We start from the raw sequence: 13,465 nt of genomic DNA on the forward strand, positions 1-13,465 counted from the left end.
TGCAGGTTAAAGAAGTTTTTGTGCTATTTATCTCAAGCAGGCTTTCGAGTAAGCCGAACTCATTTTGACCCAATGGGTGTCCGCACAGATGCACCTCTGATGCAGTTTAAATCTATCCTTTTAAAGTACAGCACCCCCACCTACACTGGAGGACAGTCAGAAAGCCTTGTCCAGTCAGCATCTGAAGATACAGTAACTGAAAGAGTTGAAATGTCAGTGAATGACAAAGCAGAAGCAAGTGGCTGCAGAAGATGGTAAACGTAGAAAAGAGTTGGTTCTCAGGTGTCTGTATAGATGGCCTAATAGTTCTCTATACCAACTGTAGTTCTTTTTCTGTTCTTTCAATTCAGTGGAGTAAAAATAAAAAAACAGTGTCATTTTCATTCAGAAACTGAGCAGTTTCTAACTTAGCTGGTTTGGGAGCTTTGCTTTCCAAGTTCTTTTTGTTTTAAGGCAAACTTAAAATTTTAATGGAAACATTTCATATGAAGCCAAGTCTCACTGAGATCACCCTACTGCTTAATAATTCGGAAAATTTTCACATGCAAAGTGTTTGGAATTTTATGTATGTTATGAAAGCTATCTTTTACAGTTCTTCATCACATCTCTGCTTAAACTGATTCATGATGTTTGTGTTTTCCTATTTGTAGTGTACAAAATGAAGCTGAAGGCTCACATATTAAAATGACCCTGAATAGAATAGGAAGAACAATGTTCTTACAGGTCATAAATGTTTTTCACAATTAGAAAACTAAAATATGTACCCATTTTTAAGAAATCATACTTCTCCCCACATTGATCTTTTCATTTCTTACTAGCTTTTGAGAAATTAAATACTTGCCTGAGATAGAAATACTTTATTTTTATAACTTTAGGGTCTAAATGAGTAAACTTCAAAGTAAGATTTTGTCAAAATAAATTGAGACCATTGTTCTAATACTTGTTCATGAGCACTGAAATCCTGAAGAGGGGAGATTTGGTTATAAATTAAACAGGTTGGGTGATCTTAAGTGCCTCAGTTAATGCACGTACAGTATTCATTTGATTGGTTGTACTACCTCTCAGAAGTAAAATTTGTCACCTTATGGAGTGAGAGTTTTTGGGTTTGGGGGTTGTTTTGTTGTTGTTTGGTTTAGTATTTTTGGTTCTGTATTTGTATAAATTTTTTGTATAATTAGCCCAGGCTGATGTAACTATAAAAATTAGTAGAAAAAAAAAATTGTTTCCTTAATGGAATTTTTACTTCATTTGAATATAAGATTTTGGATGAAAGGATTTGGTTTAAAGTTTGGGTTTTTGTCTCAAGGATTTAATCCATATTTATCCGTAAATATTTCTTAAGGGATGTAACTTTTTACAAACATTAAGTCAGGGGTTGGGGGAGGAGGGGGTGGTAATTATTATAACTGAAAGGTTTAAATATACTACCTAAGAAAAAAGTACTTCTGTGACATATACAAAAAAATCTGGTGGATGGGCATTAGATGAATATAGAATATTAGTTTTGCAGAAATGAAAGAAAATCTCTTTGTGCTATTATAGCATATTCCCAAGACAGTTTATTTTCCTTTCTCCAATTAATGTGGTCATAAATTTCAGTAAAATCAAGAAATAGGTGAAGTGCAAGCTAGTTTCTATAATGACCATTAAAAAAATTCTGCTCTGTAATTCTTGCCAGTTAAAATTATAACCTACAAATGAGCAGAATTAGTTTTTTGTTCATATTATTAAAAATAAAAATTAGTATAAATCCAGGAGGCAAACTATCCTAGCACTCAGATTATCTGATTTAATACATATTATTGAATATCAGTCCCAAATTTTGCTAAATGCTTATCAGCATGATATATGTTGATCAATGATGAGTAGGGCTTAATGCAAAGATCCTAATTTAATTTTAAAAACCTGTAAATTACTGTTATCTAAAATATATGTGTATATTAATTTCACATATAAAGGCAGATTTTTCAAAGAAAAATTTGATAGGAGGTAGTTTAGAACTCTGTGATCAGGTACTACATCAACCAAAAGAGGAAATACTTTAAAAATTCCATTTAGCAACCTGAGCAATCGTATTCTCGTAACAATAGTAGTAATTTGGGACACTGCAAATGTTTATCACGTTGTAAAGTTACATCAGTTGTATCCTTTCATTAAAACTTGATAAACAAAAGAACCAGTTAAGGAAACCAGTGTGTTGACTCTGCTAGTTGCTAATGTTAATACTCTAGCCATACACTCAGGAAATGGGAGAGGTAACCAAGGGATGGGTTTGGGGGTCACTGTGGTGGACTTGGGGCAAAACTCCACTTCTACTGACTTCCACAAGACTCCACTCTGAATAAATGTGTGATATTCTGGTTGCCCAAAATTAGAACTAATTCAACACATTTGGTGAGCCCAAAAGGTCTAGGAATTTCTTTCTGCACTGTACAACTGCTCTGGTAAATGGCCCCAGATTACTCTAGAGAATGCTAAGAGATACATAATACATACTTGTGATATGTCAGAGTCCTTTCTCCAAGGCCTCCAGAAATTGAATTAAGTCAGACCTGAAAATTAGATAAGGGCTCATGATTACTATAGTGGCTCAAGTCAGACAGTTTTTAGTAACATAAACCAAATAGGACTATCCATTTTCGTTCTTTAGATCACATGATCCTTCAGCCAAAGCCAGACCTCATGTTAGACTATACTGATTATCCTGTGGTTCCTGCTGTCTATTACAGTAACCATGCCCACCTTTCTAGTCTAGCAATTGAATGCACTACTTTGTCTCTGACACAATACAGTCTTGAAAATGCACATTGAATCATGGAGTGCATTTCCACTGAAGCATCTCCCACTGGCATCTCTGGCCTACAGACAGACTATACAGCTTTTCAGGAGTGCTGGTGATCTGCTCACCAAGTGTTTTTCTCAATGCCTTGGTAAAGAGAGTTGACTGGACTCTTATGAGGGATACAGTTAGAGGATCACTCATATGAAACCCTCCCCAACATGGCCCCTCTTCTTTGATTTCTTTTCTCTACATCATACCAAGGAGTTTCTAGCATATCATCTCTAATTTAGATGAGCCACTGCTGAGTCAAAATGTCTTTCCACCAAGTAAAAAGGACTACTTCGAGCTGTTCAGTCTGATAGACTGAGCCAAAATCTCTGCTATAGGTTTACCCATAATAATCATTTGACCCAATTTATGTCCTTTCTTTCAAGGTCCTACATACTCAGAATCTAGTTCCACAGATATTCTCCACCTATCAATATTAAGATCCAAAAAGAGACTTTTTCAGACCACACTTAGTATTTGTCTCCCTGGGACATGCTGGGATCTGACTCAAACTGTGTCCTGGAAACAATGAGGGATTGTAGGGATAGGACATATGGGCTTCTTTGTGCAAGGTAACTAACTCCTTTAAGTGAGGTTATTAAGGGATTGGTCAGTCAAGGTAACAAGCATATCTAAGGGGTTCCTTCACCTTCAAGTGGGGAGTTTGGGATTTAGGATACTCAACTCATCGAAGTCTTCCCAAAACTCTTATTCTCAGAATACCACTTTTTCCTGACCAGTTTCCCTACTCTTGTAAGACCCAACAAGATAGGGATTCTGCCAGCTTGCAGAATCCTAGGAAAAACATTCCCTAGAAGGTGGAATAGTAATTGTAATAGCTTATATTTATATGAGACTTAGTACTACACAGTGCTGTCTTTACATAGACTATATAATCCATAGCAGTAGTTATGATCATCCCTACTTCATAGAAAAAGAAACTCAAGCTAAACAAGATTAACTTATTTATCCAGTGCCACTCTAAAACTGGCTAGTAAAAGAACCAGGATCCAGTCCCAGGCCAACTTCAGAGCTCATGCTTTAGCCACTTGGTAATCTTCCTTTATTGAATAACAACATAAAGATGTATGTAAAATAGAAGATTAATACTTATTTGGCCAAAGGCAGTCCGGTAGAAACTTATGGAACAGAACTAATCACAAAAGAATAGTTAACCACTGCCCTATTGTACATTTTCCATTTCTAAAACCTCTTAACCACTATACTTTATAATCTATGCCTATATAGAAAACACTGTCCTCAACTTCATTCTCATTTCCTGTGGCCAATATTGTTCCAGAGCTTTAGTTTTAGATTAATAGAAAAATCACTGCAAATTCAACCTTTTGAAGCTAAAAGATAAAAGCCCATTGAACTCCAGATATCTCTCAATAATCAGTTACAACTTGAAAATCTCAATACATTTGGTGAGAATCTCCTCTCTGAAGTCCAAATCCGTAAAGATTTTGTTACATACAGTAAGTCCTCACTTACTGCTGCTGATAGGCTCTTGGAAACGTGACTTTAAACAAAATGACTTATAATGAAACCAACTTAACCATAGGATAATTAATATAAACAAGAATTAAGTCCCTACACCACATTCCTGGTCACAAAAACATCACCAAACTTCTAAGTAGAGACCCCAAACACTTCTAATATTAAACACTGAAATACATGTGAGCCATGCATACATCTAAGGAAGATCAACAAAAACAACATAATTTACCCAAGTTTTGGTAAATGTGAGTGACAGCAATTGTAATGGTGGGGGGTTTAAATTGAGTAATAAATGTTTGCAAAGCAAAAATTATAAGGAGCACCTCCTACCACTGCACAGTTCAAACACAGTAACAAATATGGTGGGCTCACTGAGCACTGTTGTACTGCATCTTTTTTTTTGTCATAGACACCTTTATGATTATGATTTACTTCACAAATTTTTATTTTACAAGAATTTGTGTTCATTTACTCATTTTCCAACCTGCTTATTCCAGTTCAGGGTAGCAGATGGCCAGAGCCTGTCCCAGCAGCTCAGGGCACAAGGCAGGAAGCAGCCCTAGACAGGATGCCCATCCCATGGCAAGGTGCACTCACACACACACACACTCACACTTATTCACACTGGCACATGTAGACACATCAGTGACCCAATATGGGCATCTTTGAGATGTGGGAGGAAGTTGGGGCACCAGGAGAAAACCCACATAGATGTGGGGAGAGCAGGCAGACTCCACACAGTCAGCGGCGCCACCAGGGAAGTGATTATTTTTTGGTCATCAACATTTTAACAAAACACTTAAAATTTGAGGACCTGCTGTACTTTCAAAGATAAAGCAATTCATGTTTTACAGATAGAAAGAACCATAGACAACATCAACCCCTCCATCAGAGAAAACACTGCTAATGGGGTTAAAGAACTAAGATATTTGGCCAAGGTTACACCATATTTAGGTACAGAAATGAGCCAAGAGTGCAAGTGTTTTATTTTCATCTAGTTTTGGTTTGGTTTTGCCAAAGCAATACATATACATTATTTAGTAAGTCCAGTTAATTCTTAGGAGTGAAAGAGGTAAGCTAAGAATCTACTTACTATTTTAAAATAATATACCAGGCTGGGCGCCATGGCTCACGCCTGTAATCCTAACACTTTGGGAGGCAGAGGCGAGTGGATTGCCTGACCTCAGGGTTTCAAGACCAGCCTGGGCAATACGGTGAAACCCCATCTCTACTAAAATACAAAAAATTAGCTGGACGTGGCAGCGTGTGCCTGAAATCCCAGCTACATGGGAGGCTAAGGCAGGAGAATTGCTAGAACCCGGGAGACGGAGGGTGCAGTGATCCAGGATCATGCCACTGCACTTCAGCCTGGGTGACAGAACGAGACTCCATCTCTTAAAAAAAAAAAAAGAAGAAAATAATATACCAATAGTATTCAATAGTATTCCTGTATTCCATTTTAGGCATTATCTATTAAATTCTAACTACAGAAGGCCGGGCACAGTGGCTCACACCTGTAATCCCAGCACTTTGGGAGGCCAAGGCAGGTGGATCACCTGAGGTCAGGAGTTCAAGACCAGCCTGACCAACATGGTGAAACCCCATCTCTACTAAAAATACAAAAATCAGCCAGGCATGATGGCACATGCCTGTAATCCCAGCTACTGGGGAGGCTGAGGCAGGAGAATCTCTTGAACCCAGGAGGCATAGGTTGCAGTGAGCCGAGATTGTGCAATTGCATTGCAGCCTGGGTAACGAGCAAAATTCTGCCTCAAAAAAAAAAAAAAAAAAAAAAAAATCTACAGATGATTTAATTTTCTTAAACAATTTTTGAGACATCCATTCTATGATTTCTGATCTTTTTGACAGACAGAAGAGAGGGGGTGTGTGTGTGTGTGTGTGTGTGTGCACGCGCGTGCATGTGCGCATGTGCTTTCTAGAAATTTTAGCATCTTTTTATCCTATATTATGCTTGCTGTGCATCTTTTTAAAAAACATTATTTGTGCTAGGCATTCTCTGGGTTCTTGAGAACTTCAAGTCCTGGCCGGGCGTGGTGGCTTACACCTGTAATCCCAGCACTTTGGGAGGCCAAGGCAGGTGGATCACGAGGTCAGGAGATCGAGACCATCCTGGCTAACATAGTGAAACCCCGTCTCTACTAAAAATACAAAAAATTAGCCAGGTGTGGTGGCACGTGCCTATAGTCCCAGCTACTTGGGAGGCTGAGGCAGGAGAATCCTGAAGGTGGAGGTTGAACCCAGGAGGCAGAGGTTGTAGTGAGCCAAGATTGCACCATTGCACTCCAGCCTGGGTGACAGAGCGAGACTCCCTCTCCAAACAAAAAAAAAAGAGAAAAGAAAATAAGAAATTCAAGTCCTTCACCTCAGAGTAATTTTCTTACATTGTTTAATAATTTTCTTTCCTTCATTCTATCTTTCTCTTCCTGAAACTTTCAGATTTCAGACCTTCTGGGTAGATTTATTTAATTATTATTTTTTACTCTATTTCCATCTTTTTATTACTTTTTTTTTTTTTTGATATAAAGTCTTGCTCTGTCTCCCAGGCTGGAGTGCAGGGGTGCAATCACTGCTCACTGCAGCCTTGATTTTCCAGGCTCAGGTGATCCTCCCACCTCAGCCTCCTGAGTAGCTGGGACTACAGGCATGAGTCACCACACTTGGCTAATATTTAAATTTTTTGTAGAGATGAGGTCTCCCTATGTTGCCTAGGCTGATCTTGAACTCCTGGGCTCAAGCAGTCTTCCTGACTCAGCCTCCCAAAATGCTAGGATTATAGGCGTGAGCCACCACACCTGGCCTTTATTACTTTCTGTGATACACATTTCACATTACATTCTAGTACTTCTGTTAGGGTTATTTTGTATTTTTAAATTGATATATCATAATTGTACGTATTTTGGGGGTACATGGGATATCTTGTTACATGTATATACAATGTGTAATCACTTCCCAGAGGCCCCCAACTCCAAATACTGTCATATTGGAGCTTAGATTTTCACATACGAATTTGGGGGAGCACAAACATTTAGTCCGTGGCATTGCATTATCTCTTCTTTCATCTTTGCATCTTTGTTTTTAAACAAATTTTTAATTATACCCTTTGACAGCATCTCCCAATCCCTCTCTATACCCAACCCCTAGCCCCAGGCAACCACTATTCTTCTGATTCTATGAGTTTGACTGTTTTATATTTCATATGTGAGAACATGTAGTATTCGTTTATGTCTGGCCTATTTCACTTAGCATAATGTTCTTCAGTTTCATCCACGTTGTCAAATGACAGAATTCCCCTTTCAAATGGCTGAATAGTGTTCCATTGTATATATACACATTTTCTTAATCCAGTCATCCATCAGTGGACACTTATGTTGATTTCATATCTTAGTTATTGTGAATAATGCTGCAACAAAATTGGAGTGGCTGCAATAAACATAGGAGTGCAGATATCTCTTTGACAGAATAATTTCATTTTCTTTTTTTTTTTTTTTTATGGTACTAAATATCTTGCCAGTGTATTTTTCTGTACATATTTTTATATAGTTCAGAACAGATTGTATAATTTTATATCTAGCTGTTTTTAACTTAACTTTTTTTTTTTTAATTTATTTATTATTATTAAACTTCAAGTTGTAGGGTACATGTGCACAACGTGCAGGTTTGCTACATATGTATACTTGTGCCATGTTGGTGTGCTGCACCCATCAACTCGTCATTTACATCAGGTATAACTCCCAATGCAATCCCTCCCCCCTCCCCCCTCCCCATGATAGGCCCCGGTGTGTGATGTTCCCCTTCCCGAGTCCAAGTGATCTCATTGTTCAGTTCCCACCTACGAGTGAGAACATGCGGTGTTTGGTTTTCTGTTCTTGTGATAGTTTGCTAAGAATGATGGTTTCCAGCTACATCCATGTCCCTACAAAGGACACAAACTCATCCTTTTTTATGGCTGCATAGTATTCCATGGTGTATATGTGCCACATTTTCTTAATCCAATCTGTCACTGATGGACATTTGGGTTGATTCCAAGTCTTTGCTATTGTGAATAGTGCTGCAATAAACATACGTGTGCATGTGTCCTTATAGCAGCATAATTTATAATCCTTTGGGTATATACCCAGTAATGGGATGGCTGGGTCATATGGTACATCTAGTTCTAGATCCTTGAGGAATCGCCATACTGTTTTCCATAATGGTTGAACTAGTTTACACTCCCACCAACAGTGTAAAAGTGTTCCTATTTCTCCACATCCTCTCCAGCACCTGTTGTTTCCTGACTTTTGAATGATCGCCATTCTAACTGGTGTGAGATGGTATCTCATTGTGGTTTTGATTTGCATTTCTCTGATGGCCAGTGATGATGAGCATTTTTTCATGTGTCTGTTGGCTGTATGAATGTCTTCTTTTGAGAAATGTCTGTTTATATCCTTTGCCCACTTTTGGATGGGGTTGTTTGTTTTTTTCTTGTAAATTTGTTTGAGTTCTTTGTAGGTTCTGGATATTAGCCCTTTGTCAGATGAGTAGATTGCAAAAATTTTCTCCCATTCTGTAAGTTGCCTGCTCACTCTGATGGTAGTTTCTTTTGCTGTGCAGAAGCTCTTTAGTTTGATGAGATCCCATTTGTCAATTTTGGCTTTTGCTGCCGTTGCTTTTGGTGTTTTAGACATGAAGTCTTTGCCCATGCCTATGTCCTGAATGGTACTACCTAGGTTTTCCTCTAGGATTTTTATGGTATTAGGTCTAACATTTAAGTCTCTAATCCATCTTGAATTAATTTTCGTATAAGGAGTAAGGAAAGGATCCAGTTTCAGCTTTCTACTTATGGCTAGCCAGTTTTCCCAGCACCATTTATTAAATAGGGAATCCTTTCCCCATTTCTTGTTTCTCTCAGGTTTGTCAAAGATCAGATGGCTGTAGATGTGTGGTATTATTTCTGAGGACTCTGTTCTGTTCCATTGGTCTATATCTCTGTTTTGGTACCAGTACCATGCTGTTTTGGTTACTGTAGCCTTGTAGTATAGTTTGAAGTCAGGTAGCGTGATGCCTCCAGCTTTGTTCTTTTGACTTAGGATTGTCTTGGAGATGCGGGCTCTTTTTTGGTTCCATATGAACTTTAAAGCAGTTTTTTCCAATTCTGTGAAGAAGCTCATTGGTAGCTTGATGGGGATGGCATTGAATCTATAAATTACCTTGGGCAGTATGGCCATTTTCACGATATTGATTCTTCCTATCCATGAGCATGGTATGTTCTTCCATTTGTTTGTGTCCTCTTTGATTTCACTGAGCAGTGGTTTGTAGTTCTCCTTGAAGAGGTCCTTTACATCCCTTGTAAGTTGGATTCCTAGGTATTTTATTCTCTTTGAAGCAATTGTGAATGGAAGTTCATTCCTGATTTGGCTCTCTGTTTGACTGTCACTGGTGTATAAGAATGCTTGTGATTTTTGCACATTAATTTTGTATCCTGAGACTTTGCTGAAGTTGCTTATCAGCTTAAGGAGATTTTGGGCTGAGACAATGGGGTTTTCTAAATATACAATCATGTCGTCTGCAAACAGGGACAATTTGACTTCTTCTTTTCCTAACTGAATCCCCTTGATTTCTTTCTCTTGCCTGATTGCCCTAGCCAGAACTTCCAACACTATGTTGAATAGGAGTGGTGAGAGAGGGCATCCCTGTCTTGTGCCAGTTTTCAAAGGGAATTTTTCCAGTTTTTGCCCATTCAGTATGATATTGGCTGTGGGTTTGTCATAAATAGCTCTTATGATTTTGAGGTACGTTCCATCAATACCGAATTTATTAAGCGTTTTTAGCATGAAGGGCTGTTGAATTTTGTCAAAAGCCTTTTCTGCATCTATTGAGATAATGATGTGGTTCTTGTCTTTGGTTCTGTTTATATGCTGGATTATGTTTATTGATTTGCGAATGTTGAACCAGCCTTGCATCCCAGGGATGAAGCCCACTTGATCATGGTGGATAAGCTTTTTGATGTGCTGCTGAATCCGGTTTGCCAGTATTTTATTGAGGATTTTTGCATTGATGTTCATCAGGGATATTGGTCTAAAATTCTCTTTTTTTGTTGTGTCTCTGCCAGGCTTTGGTATCAGGATGATGTTGGCCTCATAAAATGAGTTAGGGAGGATTCCCTCTTTTTCTATTGATTGGAATAGTTTCAGAAGGAATGGTACCAGCTCCTCCTTGTACCTCTGGTAGAATTCAGCTGTGAATCCATCTGGTCCCGGACTTTTTTTGGTTGGTAGGCTATTAATTATTGCCTCAATTTCAGAGCCTACTATTGGTCTATTCAGGGATTCAACTTCTTCCTGGTTTAGTCTTGGAAGAGTGTAAGTGTCCAGGAAATTATCCATTTCTTCTAGATTTTCCAGTTTATTTGCGTAGAGGTGTTTATAGTATTCTCTGATGGTAGTTTGTATTTCTGTGGGGTCGGTGGTGATATCCCCTTTATCATTTTTAATTGCGTCAATTTGATTCTTCTCTCTTTTCTTCTTTATTAGTCTTGCTAGTGGTCTGTCAATTTTGTTGATCTTTTCAAAAAACCAACTCTTGGATTCATTGATGGAAAGGAACAACCGGTACCAGCCATTGCAAAAACATGCCAAAATGTAAAGACCATCAAGTCTAGGAAGAAACTGCATCAACTAACGAGCAAAATAACCAGTTAATATCATCATGGCAGGATCAAGTTCACACATAACAATCTTAACCTTAAATGTAAATGGACTAAATGCTCCAATTAAAAGACACAGACTGGCAAACTGGATAAAGAGTCAAGACCCATCAGTCTGCTGTATTCAGGAGACCCATCTCACACGCAGAGACATACATAGGCTCAAAATAAAGGGATGGAGGAAGATTTACCAAGCAAATGGAGAACACAAAAAAGCGGGGGTTGCAATACTAGTCTCTGATAAAACAGACTTTAAACCATCAAAGATCAAAAGAGACAAAGAAGGCCATTACATAATGGTAAAGGGATCAATTCAACAGGAAGAGCTAACTATCCTAAATATATATGCACCCAATACAGGAGCACCCAGATTCATAAAGCAAGTCCTTAGAGACTTACAAAGAGACTTAGACTCCCATACAATAATAATGGGAGACTTCAACACTCCACTGTCAACATTAGACAGATCAACGAGACAGAAAGTTAACAAGGATATCCAGGAATTGAACTCATCTCTGCAGCAAGCAGACCTAATAGACATCTATAGAACTCTCCACCCCAAATCAACAGAATATACATTCTTCTCAGCACCACATCGTACTTACTCCAAAATTGACCACGTAATCGGAAGTAAAGCACTCCTCAGCAAATGTACAAGAACAGAAATTATAACAAACTGTCTCTCAGACCACAGTGCAATCAAATTAGAACTCAGGACTAAGAAACTCAATCAAAACCGCTCAACTACATGGAAACTGAACAACCTGCTCCTGAATGACTACTGGGTACATAACGAAATGAAGGCAGAAATAAAGATGTTCTTTGAAACCAATGAGAACAAAGATACAACATACCAGAATCTCTGGGACACATTTAAAGCAGTGTGTAGAGGGAAATTTATAGCACTAAATGCCCACAAGAGAAAGCAGGAAAGATCTAAAATTGACACTCTAACATCGCAATTAAAAGAACTAGAGAAGCAAGAGCAAACACATTCGAAAGCTAGCAGAAGGCAAGAAATAACTAAGATCAGAGCAGAACTGAAGGAGATAGAGACACAAAAAACCCTCCAAAAAATCAATGATTTCATTTTCTTTGGATAAATACCAAGAGTGAGGTTGCTGGATCATATAGTTTTGTTAGAGATAGTGTCTCGCTCTGTCATCCAGGCTGGGATGAAGGGGCACAATCATGATTCACTGTTGCCTCGAACTTCTGGCCTCATGCAGTCCTCCCGCCTCAGCCTCCCAAAGTTCTGAGATTACAGGCATGAGCCACCAAACCCAGCTTTATTGTTATTTTGTAGGGAACCTCCATATTGTTTTCCATAAGGGTTATACTAATTTACATTCCCACCAACAGTGTACAAGGGTTCCTTCTCCATACCCTTGCCCATATTTATCTCCTGTCTTTTTGTACAACAGCCATTCTAACAAATGTGAGGTGATATCTCATTTGCATTTTCCTGATTAGTAATATTCAGCATTTTTTCATATACCTATTGTCCACTTGTATATATTCTTTTGAGAAATGTCTATTCAAGTCCTTGGCCCATTTTTTAACCAGATTGTTTTCTTGCTTTTGAGTTTTTCGAATTCCTTATATGTTTTGGATATTGACTCCTTGTTAGATGTGTGGTTTGCAGATATTTTCTCCCATTCTGTAGGTTGTCTTTTCACTCTGTGGATTGTTTCCTTTGCTGTATCAGAAGCATTTGAGTTTGATGCAATCACATTTGTCTGTTTTCACTTTTGTTGCCTGTGCTTTGGAGGTCATATCAAACAAAATAATTGCTCAGAGCAGTGTCAAAAAACTTTTTCCCTGTGTTTTATTTTTACTAGTTTTACAGTTTCAGGTAGTTCAGTTCAGTTTTATACTTTCAGGTCTTAAGTCTTGAATCCATTTTGAGTTTTGCTTGCTTTTGTTCTAGAACTATAGGTGTGCACTACCATATATGGCTAAATTTTTTATTTTTTGTAGAAACAGGGTATCACTATGTTGCTCAGCCTGGTCTTGAATTCCCACCAAGATTGCCTTGAAGACAGAAAAACTTGGAAGAAATATGGATGTTAAATGTGACTCTTGAGAGGGCTAAAAAGGAAGTGAAGTGCATGTTATAGAAAGCTTTTTATCTTAGAGAATATATCATGAACAGAATGTTGGTAGAAATATGAATATTAATAAATGCTTCTGGTGAGGTCTTTGATGAAGAACCTAACAGTGGAAACTGGAGAAAAGGCAATCCTTGATATAAAGTGGCATAAAACTTGGCTAAATTAGTGGGGCATGATGGTATGCACCTGTAGTCCCAGCTACTCAGAAGACTGAGGCAGGAGGATCACTTGAGCCCAGGAGTTTGAGGCTGCAGTGTGCCATGATCATGCCTGTGAATAGCTACTGCACAGTAGTTATAGTTAAGAGAGACCATAGTG

At 38.2% G+C, this 13,465-nt stretch overlaps 1 protein-coding gene across 2 annotated transcripts in view; it reads left to right on the forward strand.

The window, feature by feature from the left end:
- TRMT1L (tRNA methyltransferase 1L) overlaps positions 1-1,892 on the forward strand; it is a 39,803-nt gene extending 37,911 nt beyond the window's left edge. For both annotated transcript variants that reach the window (XM_073011677.1, XM_007989174.3), the window contains exon 15: positions 6-1,892. In XM_073011677.1, the coding sequence (XP_072867778.1) occupies positions 6-258 (253 nt within the window). In that variant the 3' untranslated portion in view covers positions 259-1,892. The remainder of the gene's footprint in view (positions 1-5) is intronic.
- Positions 1,893-13,465: the final 11,573 nt, after the last annotated feature.

This window comes from Chlorocebus sabaeus, chromosome 25, assembly GCF_047675955.1.
Source record: "Chlorocebus sabaeus isolate Y175 chromosome 25, mChlSab1.0.hap1, whole genome shotgun sequence".
In the NCBI taxonomy this organism is placed as follows: Eukaryota; Metazoa; Chordata; class Mammalia; order Primates; family Cercopithecidae; genus Chlorocebus; species Chlorocebus sabaeus.